Source organism: Micromonas commoda, chromosome 13, assembly GCF_000090985.2.
Source record: "Micromonas commoda chromosome 13, complete sequence".
NCBI classification, from domain to species: domain Eukaryota; kingdom Viridiplantae; phylum Chlorophyta; class Mamiellophyceae; order Mamiellales; family Mamiellaceae; genus Micromonas; species Micromonas commoda.
This window is the reverse complement of record NC_013050.1, coordinates 544,651-563,649: the sequence shown is the minus strand read 5'-3', so window position 1 is coordinate 563,649 and position 18,999 is coordinate 544,651. Positions and strand designations below refer to the sequence as shown.

Here is an 18,999-nt window from a genome sequence, read left to right as displayed (position 1 = left end):
CGGCGGCGTCGTTCGCGCATGCATAGTCGACTACAGATGCCCAAACAGATGCCCTCACTCGAAAAACTCTGGAACGTCGGAGGCTCGCCTCCTCCGCGCCGCCTCTTCTTCCCTCGCGTCGTAGGGCGCGCCCCCGAACACCGCCGCGTTGCGCCTCGCGGCGTCCCTTGGAACCTTCGTGTCGTCGCGCGCCATCTGCACGAACACCCCAGGCGCGACCCAGACGCTTCGCTGGTTGACGAACCTCGCGCCGTGGGGGGCGTGTTCAACCCTTTGCGAGCCGTCGGTTCTCGAGCGCCGGTTCGCTCGCGCGGGCGCGGTGACCCACGGGAGCGCGGCGGAGGTCTTCTTCTTCCGGCCGCCTCTCGTGGTGCGCCGCGCACCGCCGGCGGCGTTGAACCGCGGGACGCTGACGCGCGCGGGCAGGCGGGCGATCGCGCGCGAGCGCTCGATGACGGCCGCCGCGTCCTCAATGACGCCGACGCGGTCGTTCGTCGTTACAACGTCCGCCCCGTCCTTGGCCGCGGCGCCGTACGACGCCACCTTGGCCTGCGCCATGGCCTCGCGCTGCTCCTCGATCTCGATCTTGCGGTCTCGCCTGTAATTCGCGATCTGCGCGCTGCGCCGGCGCGTGATCCACTCGAGCTCCTTGCGCGCGCGTCGGAGCGGGCCGAGCGCGCGCTTGTTCGCCTTGCGCTCGCGCTCGGCTAGCCACGCCGCGACTCGGCCGTCGCCCCGCCAGCTCGTCTCCGTCGCCGGCTTCGTCGTCCATTCGCCGCGCGGCTCGGGACGGGCCGTCGCCATCGCGTCGTCATCGTCGCGCTCGTCGTCGGCGTGCGCGCCGCGGTCCTCCTCCTCCGCCGTCGCCTCCTCCGCCTCCTCCACCGTCCGTAAATGGCGCATGGCGACGGTGACGTCCTCGACCGCCGCGTCGCCGCGGGGAATCGACCTTCCGACCTCGTCGTCGTCCGCGGGGGATTCGCCGACGTAGCCGGTGTCTCGCCGCGGTCGGCGCGAGGTCTTCGCCGCGTCGGCGTCGCCCGCGCGGTCGGGCGCGGGACGCGAACGGTCGCCGCGCGTCGACATGTGTGCCAAAAGTAGCGCCGAGTGTCATCAGCCCCACGGGGATATATGAGAGAGACGAACCGTCGGCGTCCCGGTTTGGGCCCCGCCGGTTTGGGTCGGGGTGCCCGTCATCAGGGCCCGCTTTTCGGCCCCGACCAAACTCTCATTAAAAAAATCCTATGGGCCCGCACCCAGGACAGATTTAATAATATTCCAACCCGCCGAAAGTAGTTCTTTTCCACACCGCCAAACGCGAGAAAGTTCCTTTCGGTCGTCGAGTTTTCGGCCCCGAGGCCACTGGTCCAGCGCGGCGCGCGGGAGGCGGCGCCGGAGGAGAGAGGGCGCTAGCCGCGAACGCAGCCTCGGACGCGTGTCACGCGTCGACCCGGCGCGGCGTCGCGCCGGGTCGAGGGTCGCTGACTCGCGTCGCGGCTCGGCACCCTCCCCACCCCCCCGAGCGGAAAGGGAAAAAAAAGGGGGAGACCGTCAATTTATTCCCGGAGCTCTGACCGCCGGCCGGCATGACCTCCTCGGCTGCCGGTGCGCCGCGCGACGGGGACGATGACGACCTCGGGGACCTTCCAGAGGGCCTGTTGCCCGAGGGGGTGCTCGACGACGCCGCGGAAGACGATGCGCCGGCCCGGTCCAAGCCCACGCCGTCGCCGAGGAAACCTCCGCCATCGTCATCGCCATCGCGGCTGGACGCGCGCGGGGAAGACGATAAGTCTGCGCTCGACGCGACGGTACCGAAGGTGAGCCCCGTCCCGGACCTTTCTTTCACCTCCTTCACGAGCGCGCTGACCCGATACGTCGATCGAGAGACGCGCGCGGAGGTCGCGTCGCGCGCCGCGACGCGTCTCCCGGCGGCCGTCCGCCCGGTAACCGGATTCGACCATGCGCGTGTGGCACCGGCGGGCTGGTTTTCCCACCCACGGGCTGAAAACGGTTCACTGACCTATTGCCCGATCTCTCCCCGCCCCCGGCCGCGATCGCAGGCGAACATGTGGTCGAGCAGCCCACCGGGAGGGGCGAAGAGCCCGGGCGCAACCGCGCCGCGCATCCCCGCTCCCCGCGACCCGGTACGACGTCGTCCGCGTCCCCGTCGCCCGCGCCCCGTCTTTTTTTTTCCCAAGCCTTCTTTTCATCTGTCACGGTCACCCAACACGCGCGATATCGATCGATGGCTGGAAAGTTCCCCGATGGCGCGGCGCGGCGACGCGCGTCGCGACCGACGCCGACGCACGAAACCCCCGGTGACCCCCGACGCGAGCTCATCACAAACCGTGCCATCGAGCGCGACCGTCGGATACGCCTTCGGGGCGGTCGAACCCGCGCGCGCGCCTCGGCACCGCGCGGGGGGTTGCCCCACGGTGCCCTGGGTGCCGAGCCTCTCCCAGACCCGGCGACGGGCGCCAACCGTCCCGCCGACTGGAACGTCAGTCACAGAAAAAAATTCAACCGCAGTCGCCGCCGCCGCGCTGACCGAACCTCTCCTCCCCTTCGTCCTCACCAGATCCGAAGCCCCGAGCGCGACGCGCTCCCCGTCTTCCTCCCGGACGACGGCGACCTCCTCGATCCGTCGTTCGACCCGTCGCTGGTGAATGGCCGATCGTCGAGGCCGGGCTCCGTGATTCTCGATCGGTCTTCGCCGCCCGAGGGTACGTTCCGCGCGGGACCGGCGTCGCCGACGAGCGGCGGCTACGCGGGTACCTCGAGGGCACCGACCGTTACGACCGTTACAACCGCCAGCCACACGACGCGCACCAGCGCGAGGAGCAGCTTCAGCCTCGGCAGCGGCGCGCCCTCGCCGGCGAGGATCACGCAGGAGGACATCGCGTACGCGCGACTGGGCGACGGCGGCTATCCCAACGGCGGAATGAACGCGCTAACGAGCGGAGCTAACGGCGTCAACGGCGTCAACGGGTTGGACTCCACCGCGTCGCTGCTGGCGCTGCAGCGCGAGCAGACGCTGCTCGCGGCGGCGACGAACGGTCTGGCGGCGGGCGGCGGGGCGTACCAGCCTCCTCCTCCCACCGGCGGGATGGGCGCAGCCGTCGGCGCGGACCCGTTCGTCGCGCGGAAGGGCCCGTCCGGACCGAGGCGCGCGGGCGAGGGCGTCGAGGAGGAGGAGCAGGCGGTTGTCGCCGCGGAGTGGCTCCCCGGGGGCGGGTTACAGCTGTGCGTCACGCTGCTCGCCGCCGGCTTCGTCATCGGGAGTTCCGGCGCGTCCGTCCGGGAGATCACGCAGCACACCGGCGCGGTGATCCAATCGTGGACGCAGCAACCGCAGCCCGGCGGGTACCACCGCCCGACGCGGATCTTCCGACTGCAGGGGCAGCGTAAATCGATCGCCGCGGCGTCGGAAATTATCCACCAGGCGGTGGAGAGGTACAAGGAGCTGTGCGAGGGGAAGCGAAGGGGCGAGTTCGTCCAGCGGCTGCAACGGATCCGAGGGGTGGAGTTTTCGTATCAGCCCCCGCCGAGGTCCGCCGCGCCGCAGGCTGCCGCGCTCGGCGGCGTCAAGGGCGCGTCCGCGTCCGTCGCGGCCGCCGGATACCCCGGATCGGCGATGATTGGCGCGACGGGGGGATCGATGGGGCAAATCAATCCATCCGTCAATCCATCCGTCAACCCCGTCGCCGCCGCCGCGGCGCTCCTCGGGCAGGTTCCCGGTCACTACCACCCCACCACCGCCCTCGCCGGCGGCGTGCATCAGTACACCGAGTACGGGTATCAGACGATGCAGATGCCGGGCGCGATGGGCGCGGGTGGGGTCGGCGCGGCGGGGATGGTCAATCCCCTCGGCGGCGGGATGGGCGGCGGGATCGACCTCGGCGGGTTCAGCCTGCCGGCGGGAACCGACCCGGAGATTATCGCCGCCGCCGCCGCCGCGGCGGCGGCTGCTGCTGCCCAGAAGAAGCAGCAGCTGCTCCTCCTTCAGCAACAGCAACAACAGCAGCAGCAGCAGCAGCAGCAGGTTGGGGGAGGGACGGGAAGCTCCATGACGATTCCCGCGCCTCGAACGTCGGCGCGGAAACTGTCCGCGGCTGCGCCCGGTTTCGTCGCCAACGGCAACGGAGGGGGCATATCATTCGGAACCGGCGCGGCGTCCTTCGATCTCGGGCGAGGGTTCGATCGCCTGAGCCTCGACCAGGACCAAGCGTACTTTCCTCCGCGCAGTTAGCGACTGACGACGACGAAGGAGGTGAAAACAACCGCCGGGGGTCACAGCCGCCGCGCGCGTCTGCGTGTACCACCAGGTACCAAAACATAAAAGTTGAGCGCGTCTTCGCGCGCCAGTTGAACCAAGTTGAGGAGCCCGGGCTCCTACTGTTGATGAACGCCGCAGTTGCGCGCAGCGGCGTTACTATTGCAAGTCGACATTCGGGGATGATTAAGGTGACCTTACTCACTTTTACGATGACGATGTGTGTACCAAATTTACAAGTTGAAAGGATTGAGAGTCAGAAGAGGGGCGGGCGCGTTCGCGTCTTCAGTAGTAGACTATCTACCGTTGATGAGTTGTGCAGCATGTAACGAAAGACCGAGCTCGCTCTTCTTACATACGAAGCTTCGTACCTTGGTATAAATTAGCTAATACGTCTGATGAACCACCGAGATCTCCCTAAACCCTGCTGAACCGAAGCGGCTTGTCGCGCAGGTAATACAGCTTCCCCCGCCGCACCTTCCTCCGCTCCAGCACCTCGAACTCCTTGATCGTCGGCGAGTACAGCGGGAACGTGCGCTCCACCGGCGCGTTGGCCAGCACCGTCCGCAGCGTGAACGTGCTCCCCATCCCCCGGTTCCTCCTCGCGATGCATACGCCGGTGAAATCGTTCGCCCTCCGCCTGTTCTCCAAAACCTCAACCTTGACCCTGACGACGTCGCCCGGCCGAAACGGTACCACCGGCGACGTCGCCGCGATCTCCGTCATCTTCTCGTGCTCCAGCGTCTGCATGATGAACGCGCATCGCTTGTGGTAGTTTTTGCGCTTCTTCAGCTGCGACGTCGGCGTGAACGCGGGCATCCCTCCGCCGGCTTTACCCCACGTCTCCGGGTGGTTCGCGCGACCGGCGTCCCAGGGTGTGATCGGGGGCTCGACGCCGCGGGGGCGCGGGTTGATCTTGGTGAGTGGGGTGTTGGGTGGGTAGACGGGCATCGCCTTCTTGTCCCTGGACTTTTTCGTTGGCGCGGAGGTGTGGATTCCTTTTGATGATGAGGACGAGATCCGGTCTTCTTTAGTGGCTTGTCCTCCCATTGGATGATTCACGGCCCCAAGGGTTCTAAGACTTCTTATCATCAATGATGAGAGGGTTTGCTTCCAATGTTGCGATTGTTGCGAAAAGGTCGTCGTCCCTCCTTGCGGGCTGCGCAACGATCCCCCAGGTGCGCCGATCTCGACGCTGCTGCGGGTAATCGGAGAAGAGGCACCCGCCCAAGGACCGCCGGAAGGACCGCCGGACGTGCTCGCACGTCCGGCGGAGCTCATCGCGCGACGGATCGCGTCCACCAAGAGCCTCGTGCCTGGTCGAGACATCTTCAACCCGAAGCTACCTTGGAGGTGTGAGGTGTGAGGTACGGGGCGGGCGACGACGACGTTTAGGGTTGGTTGAAAATAAAAGGGGAACACGTAACCCGTAAAAACAAAAGGGGAAAATAAACTCGACTCCGGCACCACAGGCAAACAGTATCGTTCCCCGACACCAAAAATTAAAAAAATTAACCGTGCGACGCAACAGGACGTGCTTCTTTTTGCCTCGCGAAGCGGTGCATCGACACCGCGAAATCGTCGCGAAGCGGCGTCGCGGTGTCGATGCACCGCTGAGCGCTCGGCCAGGGAGGGAATCGGCCAGGGAGGGATCGGCCAGGGAGGGAGCACGTAAAAATAAAAGTGGGTGAAACTCAACTGCGGCACCACAGTTTTTCAGTCTGAAGACCAAAATTAAAAAGGTTTGCACCGACCGGGAATCGAACCCGGGTCTGTACCGTGGCAGGGTACTATTCTACCACTAGACCATCGGTGCCTTGGCTTTATCGCTAGCTCTCAAGAGTCAGATACTGGTTTGGCAATTTTTGGAATCATAAACCTTCGATGAAACCGGAAAGTTTCACTCACACCACTATGATAACGCCGCGGCGTCTCAGCCGCGGTTGGCGCTTCGACTGGCGCTTCGGCTGTAGCCGCGGCTTGGCGCCGCGGGCTGACGCCGCGGCTGACGCCGCGGCTGCCGCCGCGGCTGTCGCCGAGTACTCTAAACCCGAAACCCAACAACCCCCCACGTTTTAGAGTGAAACTACTCTTTGAGTGTTTACCCTAAGTCCGAGTAGTCGGGTGTTCACACGGGCGATGATGCTTCGTCATATTACCAGTGTTGCCGACACCGCGGCTTCGATCCGCGGCTGGCGCCGCGGCTTCACGCCGCGGCGTACCGCCGCGAAGAAGTGCAGTAAGAGCGGCTTCGACCTGTTCGTTTTTCCTTCCCCGAAACGGCCTCGCTCAAAAAGTGTTGGTTGGCGCGGGGCGCGTAGAAGTTCTTGAAAACCGGTTCTTGATTCACAAACCCTCAAAATCGTCATACATATCAACAACCCTAGCTCTAGAGCACGGCCTCCCTGCTGCACAACATCCGACTTATCGATAAATACTTTCACCATCTGCACGCCGCCCGCTGACTCACACAGTCCACCACACAGTCATCAGTCGACGACGACCACTGGAAGACAAATGGCATCGTCATCGTGCACCACCATGTCCGCTGCTCGCACGCTCACCCCTTTCTCGAGGCTGAGGGCGCAACGACGCTCTATGATTTCATCCAGCGTGAAAAAAGTCACCCCTCTGCACGGAGCAGTAGGGCGAACCACCACGTCGGTCCAGACTCGGGCCACTTCCACCTCGGAGGCTCCTTCAAACACGATGCAAGCTCCTCCGACGAATATCGACTGGGACGCCCTCGATTCCCAGTTCCAAGACAACACAGTGGTGCAAATCATGGACAAAGCCCTCGAGCTCTTCGGCGACGGCCTCGCCATCGCCTTCTCCGGCGCCGAGGACGTCGCGCTGATCCAGTACGCCAAGCTCACCGGCCGCCCCTTTCGCGTCTTCTCCCTCGACACCGGTCGGTTGAACCCCGAGACGTACCAGCTCTTCGACGACGTCGAGAAGCACTTCGACATCAAGATCGAGTTCACCTTCCCCGACGAGGACGCGGTGACCAAGCTGGTGAACGAGAAGGGCATGTTCTCCTTCTACGAGGACGGACACAAGGAGTGCTGCGGCGTTCGCAAGGTCCAGCCGCTGCGAAAGAAGCTGAAGACGCTCAACGCGTGGGTCACCGGCCAGCGTAAAGACCAGAGCCCGGGGACGCGCATGGCGGTCCCGGCGGTGCAGGTGGACCCGGTGTTCGAGGGCGCCGCGGGGGGCGCCGGGTCGCTCGTGAAGTTTAACCCCCTCACCAACGCCACGTCTCAGGAGGTTTGGGACTTTCTCAGGGTCATGGGCACCCCGGTGAACAAGCTCCACGAGATGGGGTACGTCTCCATCGGGTGCGCGCCGTGCACCAGGGCGGTGCTTCCCGGCCAGCAGGAGCGCGAGGGCCGATGGTGGTGGGAGGACTCCGCGATGAAAGAGTGCGGGCTGCACTCGGGGAACCTCACCGCGGAGCAACAGGCGAAGCAGGACGCGCGGGAAGCCACGGAGGAGGACATCTTCAACGAGGTCACCGCGGTGGACCACGCGGCGATCGACGCGCTCAGGGTCGAGCCGACGCACTCCAAGACGACGCTCGCGGTGCTGTACGCGCCGTGGTGCCCGTTTTGCCAGGCGATGGTGGCCGGGTACGAGGAAGCCGCGGCTTCGTTCGCCGCCAAGGGCGTGGACGTGGTCAAGTTCCGCGCGGACGGCGACGAGAAGGAGTGGAGCAAGGAGAACCTGGAGCTCAAGTCGTTCCCGACGGTGTTACTGTTCCCGGAGGGGCGGGGCGGGTTCGTGAAGCTGGGGTCGGAGCGGAGGGATCCGGATTCGCTGAACATCTTCGTCGAGTCCATCGTCGGCAAGCTGTGATTGATGATGGGTTGTGTCGACGGGCGAGTTCGTTTACTTGAGAAATATTACGTGAGCCGCCCGACCTCATCCGGCGCCGGTCTTTCCGAGCCAAACTCGCGCGACGCCGGCTCTTCTTTCCTAGTTTTACATGATGAAAATCAACCGCATCCCGCTCACGTGCGCAGGGGCGGGGACACGAGGGTCACCGCGTCGCCGCGCACGAAGAGGAACCTCACCGCACGCTTGGTCGTCTGTGGGAAGGGTCGTGGGTAGGGGGAGGGAGGGTCACGTCGTCGATCGCGCGGGGAAGAGACGCAAACCGCAAACGCACGCGTCGTCGGGGAAGAAAACCTAGTGCCAGCGGTGCGTGGAACGGGGCGGGACCCGCGTCGGGGGGTTCCCGCCGTCGAGGGTTCGATTCCGCTCGGGGCCGCGCGCACCTTGATGATCTCCTCGTACGTCTCGTCGTCGATCTCCACCGTCGTGATCGTCTCCTCGACGTCGCCGAGGATCATGTTGAGGTGCTGATCGTACGCGTGGAGCTTGCCCCGGATCTCCCGCTCGCCCCTGAGCTTGACGTACACCCGCTCGTCCAGCGACAGGCGGATGAGATCGAGCGGCTCCTTGACCGTGGTGTCCTCCTCGGCCATCGTGCACGCTCTTCCCTCCCTTCGTGCGACGCGGGGGCTCGAGGCTCGCGCGGTGGGTTGTGCCGCCAACCGAGCGACTCCAACCCAAAATCTCAGGTCAGTTGGCGGGCACGTTCGCCGGCTCCTGACCCAGCTCGCAGTCATCTCACAGCGAGCGAGAGCGCCCGAATTGGATTCTCACTTCCGGGGCGCGCGCGAGGCGAGGCGGACGCGAGAATGTCCGCGTCCTCGCATCCTCCCGGCAGCGCGTCAGAGGTCCTCGCCGCCGCCACAACCACGACGGACGACGGGGCTCCCGGTCACAGGCGCGCCCCCAGCGCGCCCTCGATCCCGACGTCGTACGATTTCATGGACGACTCGGAGAGGGCGCCCCCCAATCCCGGCCCCGGCGCGTATTCCCTCGCCGGGGACATGAACCACCGCGTCGGCACGGGCAGCATCGGCGTCAAGGGCTACGGCCCGCTCGTGAGCGGCGCCGCGAGGCTCCAGGCTGCCGACGCGCGCGGCGGGGGCGGCCCCGGCCCCGGCGCGTACGCCGGGGACGTCGACGCGCCGTTCGCGTCGTCGAGGGTGGACTTCTCATCCTCCGCGCATCCCTCCGCGCCGTTCGCCAAGGCGACGCGCGCGGGCGTGACGTTCGAGCGCGCGGACGATGACGAAACCCCCGGGCCCGCGCACTACGCCGCGGGCGCCAAGCCACTCGCGTCGGGGATCCCGGGCAAGGGGATCTGGGCCAGCGACGGGCGACCCCGACTGGGTGGCGCGTCGGAATCGCGATCAACCGCCGCCGCGCCGGGGCCGCACCACTACGACTCCGCGCCGACGCGGCTGGGCGCGGGGAAACCCGGCGGGCGCGGTGCCACCGCAGCGTTCAGCGCGCGGTCGGCGGAGGCGGTGGAGGCGACGGCGCGGCGGCACGGCGTCGTCGCGCACGGTGTCGCGGTCCCGAGGACGGCGCCAAAAGTCATCGCTCACGCGAGAGACGAAGCTGCGATGAGGGCACAGATGGCAGCGTCGCCCGGGGGAAAGAAAGGAGGCACACACAAGGCGCCGATGCTGACGCCCAAGGAGTACACCTCGCTGCAGTGGTTCAAACTGGACCCCGGGAGGGTGCCGCGGCGGCCGAAAGAGAAGTCGCTCGGGTCGCCGTGGAAGCACCGACCGAAACAGTCGATCGATCCGGGCTTGGGCGTCGACGTACAACAATGTCGGTTGCAGGCGCGGGGGAAAGATCAGCTGGGCGAGGACATGAAGGAGTTCACCCGGGGGTACTACCTGAAGGAGTACAGGATCGTGGACAACGTCATGGGGAAGGAGCTGCAGGACCTGACGATGATGGTGGAGGAGGACGACTGGTTCGACTAACGAGGGTACGAGTAGTGCTAGAGATTTTTCAAAAACCAAAAAAAACCAAATCAATCACCGCGCAGGCGACGGGTCTCCCTCCTCCGAGGGTTCCTCGACCCCTTTTCCCATCTCCCGGAGCTTCCCGAGCGTCCGCGAGTGCTCCGTGAACCACTCCCTCGTGTCCTCGGACGGCAAACCCGTCTGAAGGTCGTACGCCGGGGAAGCGCTCGGCGGAGCGACGGCGTCGCCCGCTCGGTCTCGCCACGGCCACCACGGGGACAACTTCACCGTCGCCCCGACGATGAGCAGCGTGGGGGATTTCAACCCGCACGTCGCGACGGACGCCGGGAGGTTTTCGATGGTGCTGAACACCCGCCGCTCGAGGTGCGTGGTTCCCCTTTCCACCGCCACCGCGGGAGTATCGGCGGGGAAGCCGGACGCGAGCAGCTTGGCCGCCAACGCCGGGAGCGTGGCGAGGCCCATGTACACGACGAGCGTGGTGTCGAGGTCCGCGCTGGTGACGGCAAAGTCCACGGCGTCCGCGACCGCGTTGCCGTCGCCGCTGGCCGCCTCTTTCGCGGCGCCCTCGCGCAGGTGCCCCGTGAGCAGCCGCACCGACGTCGCCACCCCTCGGTGGGTCAGCGGGATGCCGAGCTCCGAACCAACCCCCGCGGCGGCGGTGATGCCGGGGACGATGCGCACCTCGTGCCCCCGCGCGGCGAGCGCCTCCATCTCCTCGCCGCCCCTGCCGAACACGAGCGGGTCGCCGCCCTTGAGCCTGACGATCGTCGCGCCGTTCGCCGCGAACGCGAGCATCATCGCCTCGATCTCGTCCTGCGTTCGGGTGTGGTACCCGGATTGCTTGCCGACGTACAGCATGGTGGAGTTTGTGGAGACGAGGTCGAGGATCTGCGGGGAGACGAGTCGGTCGTAGAGGACGACGTCGGCGGTCTGCATGAGGTGGTACGCCTTCAGCGTGAGGAGCCCGGGGTCGCCCGGGCCGGTGCCGATGAGGTAAACCTTGCCGGCGCTCGGACCTCGCGGGGGGATCGACGCGGGCGACGGCTCCGCGGAGGGCCGTTCGAGCGCGGCGCGCGCGGCGTCGGCGGCGGCGTTGCTGCGGCACTTGGACAGGTAGAGCTCGAGGAGGGAGTCGAGCTCGGCGGGGCCCGCGGCGGATTCGGAGTAGTAGCGGCTGTTCTTGTCCCCGTCGGGCACGCGGTCGCGGTCGCCCGCGCGCGCGCGAAGGGGCGACCGCGCGTGGGGCACCCGCGACGATGGGCCGAATCTTCCGGCGCGCGTCACGGCACCAATCGACGTCCTAGAGGACGCGCCGAGGGAGGAGAGCGCTCGGCGTTCGAGCGCGGGCGTCGCGCGCATCGTCGCGAGGGATTGCGCCATCGCGATTCGTGAGGTCGTACCACCACACCGGCGCGCGCGCGTCTCACGAAGTGGCGCGGCGCGATGAATCCAGAGGCAAATGTCGTCCGCCCCGGGCGAAAATCTACGGCCCGACGGCCCAACGTTGACGACACGGTCTCTTCGCGCGATGAACCCTGAAAGCACGAGTTATTTCCTCCGCTTCGTTTTTTTTTTGCTGACGCGCCGAAAACGAGCCAACCGCGCCGGAGGAGCGACGGCACGAGCCGATAGGGCGTGCCGAGTCGCGCGACCGGGCGGCCAGCCACAGGGAGAGACGCGGGAGGCGATGGCCACCGGCGCGGCTGCGCCCTTCGCGGCGCGATGCGCGACCCCGTCGCCCTCCACCGCCAACTGGCGTCACGCGCTCCACCGCCCGTCGCGACGCCCATCGTCGTCGTCGTCGAGCGGCATCCCTCGGGCGGCCGCGAGGATGGCGTGGGAGTCTGCGGATCCGCTGGTTAGGTACCGCACGTTCGAGGAGATCGAGACGGACCTGCCGCACCCCATGAGCGACCACGTCCCGATGCACATGTTCGCGTGCGAGTGCGACTGCGACGGCGTCAAGGTGAGGCTCGTGCTCCCCGAGTCCGAGGACCTCGTCGTGGACGTCTACAGCGCGCTGGGAAAGCCCAACGACGACCCGCACTGGGCGGACCTGTGGCACGGCTCCGTCGCCCTCGCCGCCGCCATCTTCGCCAACCCCGACGTCGTCCGCGGCAAGCGCGTCGTCGACCTGGGATGCGGCCTCGGCCTCGGCGGCATCGCGGCGGCCATGTGCGGCGCGAAAGAGGTGGTCATGACGGACAGGGAGGAACGAGCGCTGTGGTGTTCCCTCGCGGGTTGCGTCGCAAACGGAATCGAAAACGTCGCACCGCTGACCGGCGAGAGCAACGAACCGGACGGCGTGCCTCTGCCGCCGCTGCCGACGCAGTTTCCGTGCTCCGACATCCGCGCGCACCCGTCGAAGTGCGCGGTTTCCGCGGCGAAAGTGGATTGGTTCGAGCCGGACGCCGCGCCGAGCGGATTCGACGTCGTCCTCGCGTGCGACGTGTTGTACACGCCAGAGGCTGTGGACGCCATCGCGACGCTGGTGCTGCGACTGTTCGACGGGAACGAACGCGGGGGCGCGGGACGGTTCGTGCTCGCGGATCCGCCCGGTCGTTTCCCGGAGAACCACGCGCGGTTCATGGCGCTGATGGAGGACCCGACGAAGATCCCGGGGTGGATCCCTCCGGTTGGCGGGTCGGATGGGGCGGGTGCACAAGGGCGATCGGGGCGGGGGCTGGTGAGCGTCGAGACGGAGCTGAGGGAGTGCGTCAACCTCGAGGAGGTGACGATGGCTGTGAAGCTCAGCACGTACGACGTGGTGGTGGAGGCGGGCGGCGAATGACGCGGTTGGTAACGTTTAACTCATTCATTCACGTAAACTCTTACACGCACACGTACAACGCCGTCAGAAGCGACGTTTCTCGGTCGACCCATCGGCTTTATCGCTCGCTCGCGGAGGCGTTCACGCCGCCTGCGCGCGTCCGGGCTGCGTCCACACCGACGACGCCGGCATCCCCGTCCCCTTCTTCGGGGACAGGTCCGATGCGGAGTGGATGTGAAAGTGGTGAAATTTCTCGTGCGACGCGTACCCTTTCACGACGCTCATCATGCACGAGCCGCCGGCGACGGAGACGAGGATGGTGAGCGTCGGATCGTTCAGGTTAACCTCGTAATCGGACGGGACCATGTCCGCGACCTTCTTCTCCACGTCGATCTTGTGCAGGTGCAGCGCGGCGCTGTGTTCCTCGTAGTGCACGCGGAACGTGGGGAGCTTGTGCCCGGGCTTGACGTCGTCGGTGGCTCGGACTCGGGGGAAGTGCTCGTCGATGATTGTAGCGGCGAGCCGGTCGAGGTCCGCCTCGGGGGCGACGCGTTCGACGGGGATGAGCCTCTGAACGTGGCTGGTCTTGGTCCATCCCGCGGCGCCGACTTTGTCCGCCTCCTCGATGAGGTCTGCGCGGGTCGATGGGGAGGATGCTCGGTCAGCGGAATGTCGTAGCTACGAGTGTTGTGCTTGGAGAAGACGACGGTTGGGAGAAAAAAGAAGGTCTCGGGAAACACGGGGGGTTCCGGGACCGTCGGCGCACCTTCGGCGATCATGCGAACGTTGACGGTGTTGTTGTCGGGCCTGAGCGCGACGAACACGCTGCCGGGGCACCCCGGGATGAGCAAGGGCTCGGCGAAATCGTAAGGGACCTCGGTCTCCCCGGGCTTGACCATGCTCGCGGGGACGCCGAGGTCGTCGTAGGCGAGTTTGAAGAAGAGGTCGTTGCACAGGTTGGCGATCTCCCTTCCCGCCGCGGCGACGTCCTCGCGCTTCTTGGACGTCACGAGGAAGCCCTTAAGCCAGGGCGGAAGCGGGGGCGGCGCGGTGTCGTTGCCGTCGAGCTGCAGGGGAACGCCGTTGTTGAGGTGGTAGCTCATGTCGTCGGTTTGTTACTTTTCAGAGGAGAAGGCTCGGATCGGGTGAAGGGCGAATTAGCCTTTGGGTTCGGGGCGAATTTGGGGATGTCGGCCGGTGCGGTCGCGTCGGTCGCGGTCGTGGAGCGCGTCGGAGGTCGGAACGGCGCGAGCGCGTATCGAGAGCGGTCGGATGGGTGTCCGAGCGCGTTGGATAGTGTCCCCCGCGCGCTCGTGACGTTCCGTGAAAAAAGTCGAGTCAGCTGCCACGTCACGCCGGATCTCGCGCCCGATTTTTTTAAAGTGCTTTTGTGCGGTGCCCTCCGAGAAAAAGCCACGACTCGGGGGTGTCGTGGCGCCACAACTCGCGCGCCGCGGCGGTATCGGCGGAGGATCCCGCGCCGCGAAGCATGTCCGACGGCAACGTACCGAAATCCGCGGCGGAGACCGCGTGGCACGAGCGGAGGAAGGCTGTGATGGAGCGCACCGGCGCCGACGGGACCGTAGCGGTGAGAGGAACCACCACTCACCCGCCCCACACCGAAGAGACCATGGCGGGCGTCCGGGTGTTGATGATCACCCAAGAGCGCGACGACGCGCTGAAGCACGCGTTCGCGTTCGTCTGCTGCGAAGACTCCGACGCCGACTCCTACGACTCCAACAACACACACGTCTACACCACAGGCTCGGGGAACGAAGTTGTGTTCGGCATAGAAGGCGAAGTCAAGAAGGCGACCGCCTCCAAGCTCACGAAGCCCCAAAAGTTCGACAGACTCTGCATGCTGACGTACGCGCTGCTCCAGGAGGACACGTGGTCGAGGGACAACGAGTGTTGGGGCGACGGGGACGAGATGCAGTCCGCGTGCAAGAAACTCGCGGCGTCGTGGAAGAAGCTCCTCGGAGAAAACGCCGCCGCGGACCTCGGCGCGGACGAGGAATTCACCGAGCCCGGGGTGCACGCGCTGCTGGAGGACTTCCAGGAGATGTTGAACGACGCCGGGTCGGACACCGGGGTGAAGTACCCGTTCAAGTGGAGGCCGTGAGCGTGGACGAACGAGGGAACGCGCTATGCACAACGTGATTGGCGGCGTCCGCGAGCGTGCTGGAAGCAACCTTCAAGGTATATTTTTTGAGCGTTCGAACCGATACAAGAGAGAGACATGTTCGTTGGGCACTTGTGCTAATGCATCGAACATACCTCACTCGATTGTGGCTTGTATCGGTTCGACCGCGTGAAGGTCCAGCACGCTCGCTTCGACGACGCGAAGCACGAGACACTCGAGAAACGTTTGAATATACGTTTGAATATACGATGCTCCTCTACCACGTCATCACTCGTCCATCTGGTCGAGCCTCGCCTTGTACTCGTGCAGCGACAACGTCTTCACCGGCGCGGCGCGCGTGTCCGCCGCGAGCAACCCGCGCCCGCCGAGCATCGCGCGCCTCAGCACCGGAATGAGGCCCTTCCGCAGACCCTTCGACAACATCGGATCCTCGCCACCCGCGAGCGCGGGGTGCACGCTCACGTCGACGTCGTGCGCCCTGACGATCACGTCGCGCTTCACCCGCGCCGCGACGCTGTACGAGTTGAGCCCAGCCCTCGGCGTCTTCGGAGCCCGCGCTGCGTCTTTCCCGCCCCCCGAGGTCTTCACCGCCGCGGGAGTCTTCGGCTTTGCCTCCCCTTCCTCCGCCCCCTCCTCCTTCCCTTTCCCGATGGCGTAGTAGGTGGCCGCCTTGGTGGGGCGGCGGCTGAACGGGTCGTTGGCGCTCTGATCGGCTGCGCCGCTCTTGGCGCGCGCCACCTGCTCGGACGCGATGCGGGACAAGTTCGCGTCGTTGACGGCGTTGTTCTTCTTGTTGATCGCCGCCATCATCTCCGCGGTTCCGCCCTTGTCCAGCCGCACCTTGAGCTTCTCCATGACCTGCGCCATCTGCTCCTCGAGGTTGGCGACCGCCTCGTCGTCGCCGTCCATCTTCGCGCGCTCGATCAGGCGGCGAATGTTCTCCTTCTGAGACGCCAGGTTTTGTTGCAGCCCCAACCTCTTCTCCGCTCGCTTGCTGAGCATCTTCTGGATATCCTCGGACGTGTACCGGTAGTCCTGCGCGGCCTTGATGTTGGACTGCGCCGCGTTGATGTCCCTGAGCTGCGGGAACTTCACCCCGTCCTTCTCCAGCTGCGCCCTCCACGCCCCGTATTCCGCGTCCGTCACCGGCGAGTTGGAAACCTCCGCAATCATAAACGCGCGCTCGTCGCGGCCGTACCGCAGCAGGAGCCACTTGTTCGTCCACTTCCCGCTCCCCTTGTGCGGGTACTCGTACTCCTTGAGGTTGTACGCCTTGTGCTTGCCCTCCGCGACGCCGACAATCTCGCCGAGAGCGTACTTATTCTCGCCCGTGTGCCTGTTCACGCCGACGCTGATGCGAACAAAGCAGCCCGGCGCGCACGTCTCGACGAAAGGTTCGGTGATCCACCGCGACAGCGTGTCCCTGGTGAGGACGATGGACATGATCTGAATCTCCGACGCCGGGACGCGGTCGCCGCCGCCCTCCTCGTCGTCGTCGTCCGAGTAGTCATCCTCGGAATCGGCCGCAGTTTTTCTCGATCGCGGGGCTCGCTTCTCCCGCTGGGGGAGGATGCCGGTGAGTTCCTCGTCCTCGAGGGAGACGTCGTCGTCCGAGCCGTACTCGTCGTCGTCGTCGTCGTCGTCGTCGTCGCGGTCCACGCGTCGGCGCCTGGACGCGTCCTTCTTCTTCGCGATATCCGCCAGCGCCTGCGCGCGCGACGATTTACCCTTGGCATCCTCGAGCGTCTTCTTGCGCACGTCGGAGGGCTTGAACTTCTTCTTGCCCCCCGCCTCGCGCTCCTTCTTCTCGCGGGCCATCTGGATGATCCGCTTGCGGTCCTGGATCTTGGCGCGCGCGTCCCTGCGGTCGGCTAAGATCTCCTCGCGCTCGAGCTCCGTCATGCCCGCGAGACGCGCTCGATCGTCGTCGTCGCCCATGAGGTCGTCGCCGAAGCCATCGCCGTAGGGATCGTTGGGGTCCTCGGCGTCGTCATCGTCCTGTTGGAGTTGGGATGATGCGGGGGGGTGCTCCGCGTGGTCAGCGTCGTGCGGTCGCATGGAGAGGCGCGGGTCGGCGGGCTCCGCTCGGCGCGATCTTAAGGAATTTTAGGGTAATCCGGCGGCCAATCGCGCGGTTGGCTGGCGCGTGCGGGGCGCACCTCGCTGCCTTCGGACGCCGCGGCGCGCTTCCTGCCGCGGGTGATCTCCGCATCGTCGTCGCTGGACCAGTCTTCCTCGTCCATGTTGTCGCTCGGGCGCGCACCAAGGCGTGAAGAGAGTAAGTGATCTGAGAGTGATCGTCGAGCAGTCGAGAGGTCTCCGCGGGTCTCAGTCCGCATCAATGAAAAGGGACGTCTGAGTGAGGAAGTTGAAAACGCTACTGCAGCCCGAAGCCTTCGGCGTTCTCGATCGCCGTCGTCAGCCTCTCCCTCAGAACTTCGCGGCACGAGTACCTCGGCAGCATCAGGTGGTTGAAGCACGTGTGCGCCGTGGGTAAACGAGCGTCGTCGCTTCCGTTGACGCTCAACGCCAGACGAACCGAACCTAGCCCGGCAACCGGAGCCCTGTCGCAGCCGGTGACGAAACACAGCAGCCGCCTTCGCTGATGCGCCGTCAAATCGAGGTGCACCACGTCCCAGAACCACCGCGACAGGTCGGAGTCGACCAACAGGCCGTCCTCGTACGAGCAGTTCGCCTGCAGCGCGCGAAAGTCCAAACTCGGCGCGCCGACGATGACCGACTCCAACTCGTCCGAACGAAACATCGAAACGCACGAACCGGAGCAGAGGCGCTCAAAGCCAACTCGAAACGCGTCAAACTGCGCGGCGACCGAGTCGACGAGGTACCACTCCGCGTACCTGTGAACGTACTCTGTCCTGTTCGCCATCGTCACGCGCGTCTCTTCGCCGCACGGGGGGAGCAAATCCACGCACTCCGTCTCGCCGCTCACGTCATCGACGTACGACGCGGAGAAGGAGAAACCGAAGCTCGCGCACTCGTCTTCGTTCTCGCACCGAAGGAGGCACAGCGCGGCGTTGTGGTGCCACGGCGCGACGTCGCGCAGGTCGGCGAGCCCGACCCTCTCGCCCGTGAGTTTCTTGTACGCCGCTTTCGGTAACCTGAGGTCCAGAACGTGACCGTTGTACACAGCCAAACCAACGATGACGCCCGCCAGCTCGTACTCGGCCCACGGCTGCTTACCCTTGGCGAACCAGCAACAATTCGTCTCGTCGTCCCACTCGAATCCCACGCGCTTGCTGAACACCTCCGGCGCGATGAGCTGGAAGAACTCCTTCTGCACGCCCCCCTCGTCGACGCCCTCTTCACCCACGAAACGGACGCGTAACGGCTTACGGATGTCGCCGCAGCGAACGTGATACGCGAGCTGCCGCATGGTATCCGCCAACAGGCAGTCCCGCCTCACGTCGAGCTTCAGGTACGGACACGCCAGGTCGGACACGGCGCACGCGTCGGCGCGATCGAACGGCGAACCAAGCGCGTAGTGCTCGAACACGTGCGCCTGTAACATCGCCGATTCCAGCTGCAGTATCCTAGCCTTGGCCACCTGGTCGTAGACAAAGGGAAAATCGCAGAATGAAAACGTGAACAGGTCGGGCCGCCGCCACCTGCGGTAGTCCTCCCTCGCGTCGAAGCCTTCGCCGTTCACCGCGTCCACGCGAAAGTCCGCGAGCGGCACGAACGCGTACGGTCTCCCATCGGCATCCGTCTCGGCACCCCTCTCGGCACCCCCAGCCTCGTTCGCGAGCCACAGCACTCGAAGAAACGAAGTGGCGTGTTCCAACGCCACGTCGACACAGCTGTGGCGACGGGACTCGTACACCCTCACGGTGACAAACTGCTGGACCACCGCTAGGGTCCGCGTGAACCGCTCGCGCGTGTAACACGCCCGGACGCAACGCACGAACGCGTCCTTCGCGCTGCACGGCAGCGACGCCGC

At 65.8% G+C, this 18,999-nt stretch overlaps 12 protein-coding genes across 12 annotated transcripts; 5 read left to right on the top strand and 7 right to left on the bottom strand.

The window, feature by feature from the left end:
• Nucleotides 1-54: 54 nt before the first annotated feature.
• On the bottom strand, nt 55-1,086 carry MICPUN_63650 (predicted protein; the record flags this gene model as incomplete). Its single annotated transcript, XM_002505477.1, has 1 exon — nt 55-1,086. One exon carries the CDS (start codon nt 1,084-1,086, stop codon nt 55-57), a length of 1,032 nt encoding a protein of 343 aa, XP_002505523.1.
• Nucleotides 1,087-3,819: 2,733 nt separating this feature from the next.
• On the top strand, nt 3,820-4,626 carry MICPUN_109377 (predicted protein). The gene has a single exon (XM_002505720.1). The coding sequence runs from the start codon at nt 3,824-3,826 to the stop codon at nt 4,247-4,249; it is 426 nt and encodes a 141-aa protein (XP_002505766.1). The 5' UTR covers nt 3,820-3,823; the 3' UTR covers nt 4,250-4,626.
• A 64-nt stretch (nt 4,627-4,690) lies between these two features.
• MICPUN_87955 (predicted protein) lies at nt 4,691-5,224 on the bottom strand (the record flags this gene model as incomplete). Its single annotated transcript, XM_002505476.1, has 1 exon — nt 4,691-5,224. The coding sequence occupies one exon, from the start codon at nt 5,222-5,224 to the stop codon at nt 4,691-4,693; it is 534 nt and encodes a 177-aa protein (XP_002505522.1).
• Nucleotides 5,225-6,982: 1,758 nt separating this feature from the next.
• Nucleotides 6,983-8,128, top strand: MICPUN_87762 (predicted protein; the record flags this gene model as incomplete). Its single annotated transcript, XM_002505719.1, has 1 exon — nt 6,983-8,128. One exon carries the CDS (start codon nt 6,983-6,985, stop codon nt 8,126-8,128), a length of 1,146 nt encoding a protein of 381 aa, XP_002505765.1.
• A 28-nt stretch (nt 8,129-8,156) lies between these two features.
• On the bottom strand, nt 8,157-8,804 carry MICPUN_95751 (predicted protein). The gene is made up of 2 exons (XM_002505475.1): nt 8,551-8,804; nt 8,157-8,361 (listed from the first exon to the last, which is right to left on the bottom strand). The coding sequence occupies exons 1-2, from the start codon at nt 8,758-8,760 to the stop codon at nt 8,284-8,286; spliced, it is 288 nt and encodes a 95-aa protein (XP_002505521.1). The 5' UTR covers nt 8,761-8,804; the 3' UTR covers nt 8,157-8,283.
• An 840-nt stretch (nt 8,805-9,644) lies between these two features.
• On the top strand, nt 9,645-10,155 carry MICPUN_109375 (predicted protein). Its single transcript, XM_002505718.1, has one exon. It carries the CDS (start codon nt 9,754-9,756, stop codon nt 10,123-10,125), a length of 372 nt encoding a protein of 123 aa, XP_002505764.1. The 5' UTR covers nt 9,645-9,753; the 3' UTR covers nt 10,126-10,155.
• A 24-nt stretch (nt 10,156-10,179) lies between these two features.
• On the bottom strand, nt 10,180-11,487 carry UPM1 (uroporphyrin III methylase; the record flags this gene model as incomplete). Its single annotated transcript, XM_002505474.1, has 1 exon — nt 10,180-11,487. One exon carries the CDS (start codon nt 11,485-11,487, stop codon nt 10,180-10,182), a length of 1,308 nt encoding a protein of 435 aa, XP_002505520.1.
• Nucleotides 11,488-11,815: 328 nt separating this feature from the next.
• MICPUN_63642 (predicted protein) lies at nt 11,816-12,919 on the top strand (the record flags this gene model as incomplete). Its single annotated transcript, XM_002505717.1, has 1 exon — nt 11,816-12,919. One exon carries the CDS (start codon nt 11,816-11,818, stop codon nt 12,917-12,919), a length of 1,104 nt encoding a protein of 367 aa, XP_002505763.1.
• A 10-nt stretch (nt 12,920-12,929) lies between these two features.
• Nucleotides 12,930-14,001, bottom strand: MICPUN_106426 (predicted protein; the record flags this gene model as incomplete). The annotated part of the gene is made up of 2 exons (XM_002505473.1): nt 12,930-13,530; nt 13,665-14,001. The coding sequence occupies 2 exons, from the start codon at nt 13,999-14,001 to the stop codon at nt 13,040-13,042; spliced, it is 828 nt and encodes a 275-aa protein (XP_002505519.1). The 3' UTR covers nt 12,930-13,039.
• Nucleotides 14,002-14,387: 386 nt separating this feature from the next.
• Nucleotides 14,388-15,020, top strand: MICPUN_103821 (predicted protein; the record flags this gene model as incomplete). Its single annotated transcript, XM_002505716.1, has 1 exon — nt 14,388-15,020. One exon carries the CDS (start codon nt 14,388-14,390, stop codon nt 15,018-15,020), a length of 633 nt encoding a protein of 210 aa, XP_002505762.1.
• A 285-nt stretch (nt 15,021-15,305) lies between these two features.
• MICPUN_63639 (PAF1 complex protein) lies at nt 15,306-17,284 on the bottom strand (the record flags this gene model as incomplete). Its single annotated transcript, XM_002505472.1, has 2 exons — nt 15,306-17,039; nt 17,201-17,284. 2 exons carry the CDS (start codon nt 17,282-17,284, stop codon nt 15,309-15,311), a joined length of 1,815 nt encoding a protein of 604 aa, XP_002505518.1. The 3' UTR covers nt 15,306-15,308.
• Nucleotides 17,285-17,418: 134 nt separating this feature from the next.
• On the bottom strand, nt 17,419-18,570 carry MICPUN_87459 (predicted protein; the record flags this gene model as incomplete). The annotated part of the gene is made up of 1 exon (XM_002505471.1): nt 17,419-18,570. One exon carries the CDS (start codon nt 18,568-18,570, stop codon nt 17,419-17,421), a length of 1,152 nt encoding a protein of 383 aa, XP_002505517.1.
• Nucleotides 18,571-18,999: the final 429 nt, after the last annotated feature.

Excerpts from the sequence above, each read along its gene's own strand:
- MICPUN_109377 (XM_002505720.1), top strand. The coding sequence starts at position 3,824 with ATGGGCGCGGGTGGGGTCGGCGCGGCGGGGATGGTCAATCCCCTCGGC.
- MICPUN_95751 (XM_002505475.1), bottom strand. The coding sequence starts at position 8,760 with ATGGCCGAGGAGGACACCACGGTCAAGGAGCCGCTCGATCTCATCCGC. Across the intron at positions 8,362-8,550 it reads CGTACGAGGAGATCATCAAG|ACGACCAAGCGTGCGGTGAG; the intron begins GTGCGCGCGGCC and ends CCCTTCCCACAG.
- MICPUN_109375 (XM_002505718.1), top strand. The coding sequence starts at position 9,754 with ATGAGGGCACAGATGGCAGCGTCGCCCGGGGGAAAGAAAGGAGGCACA.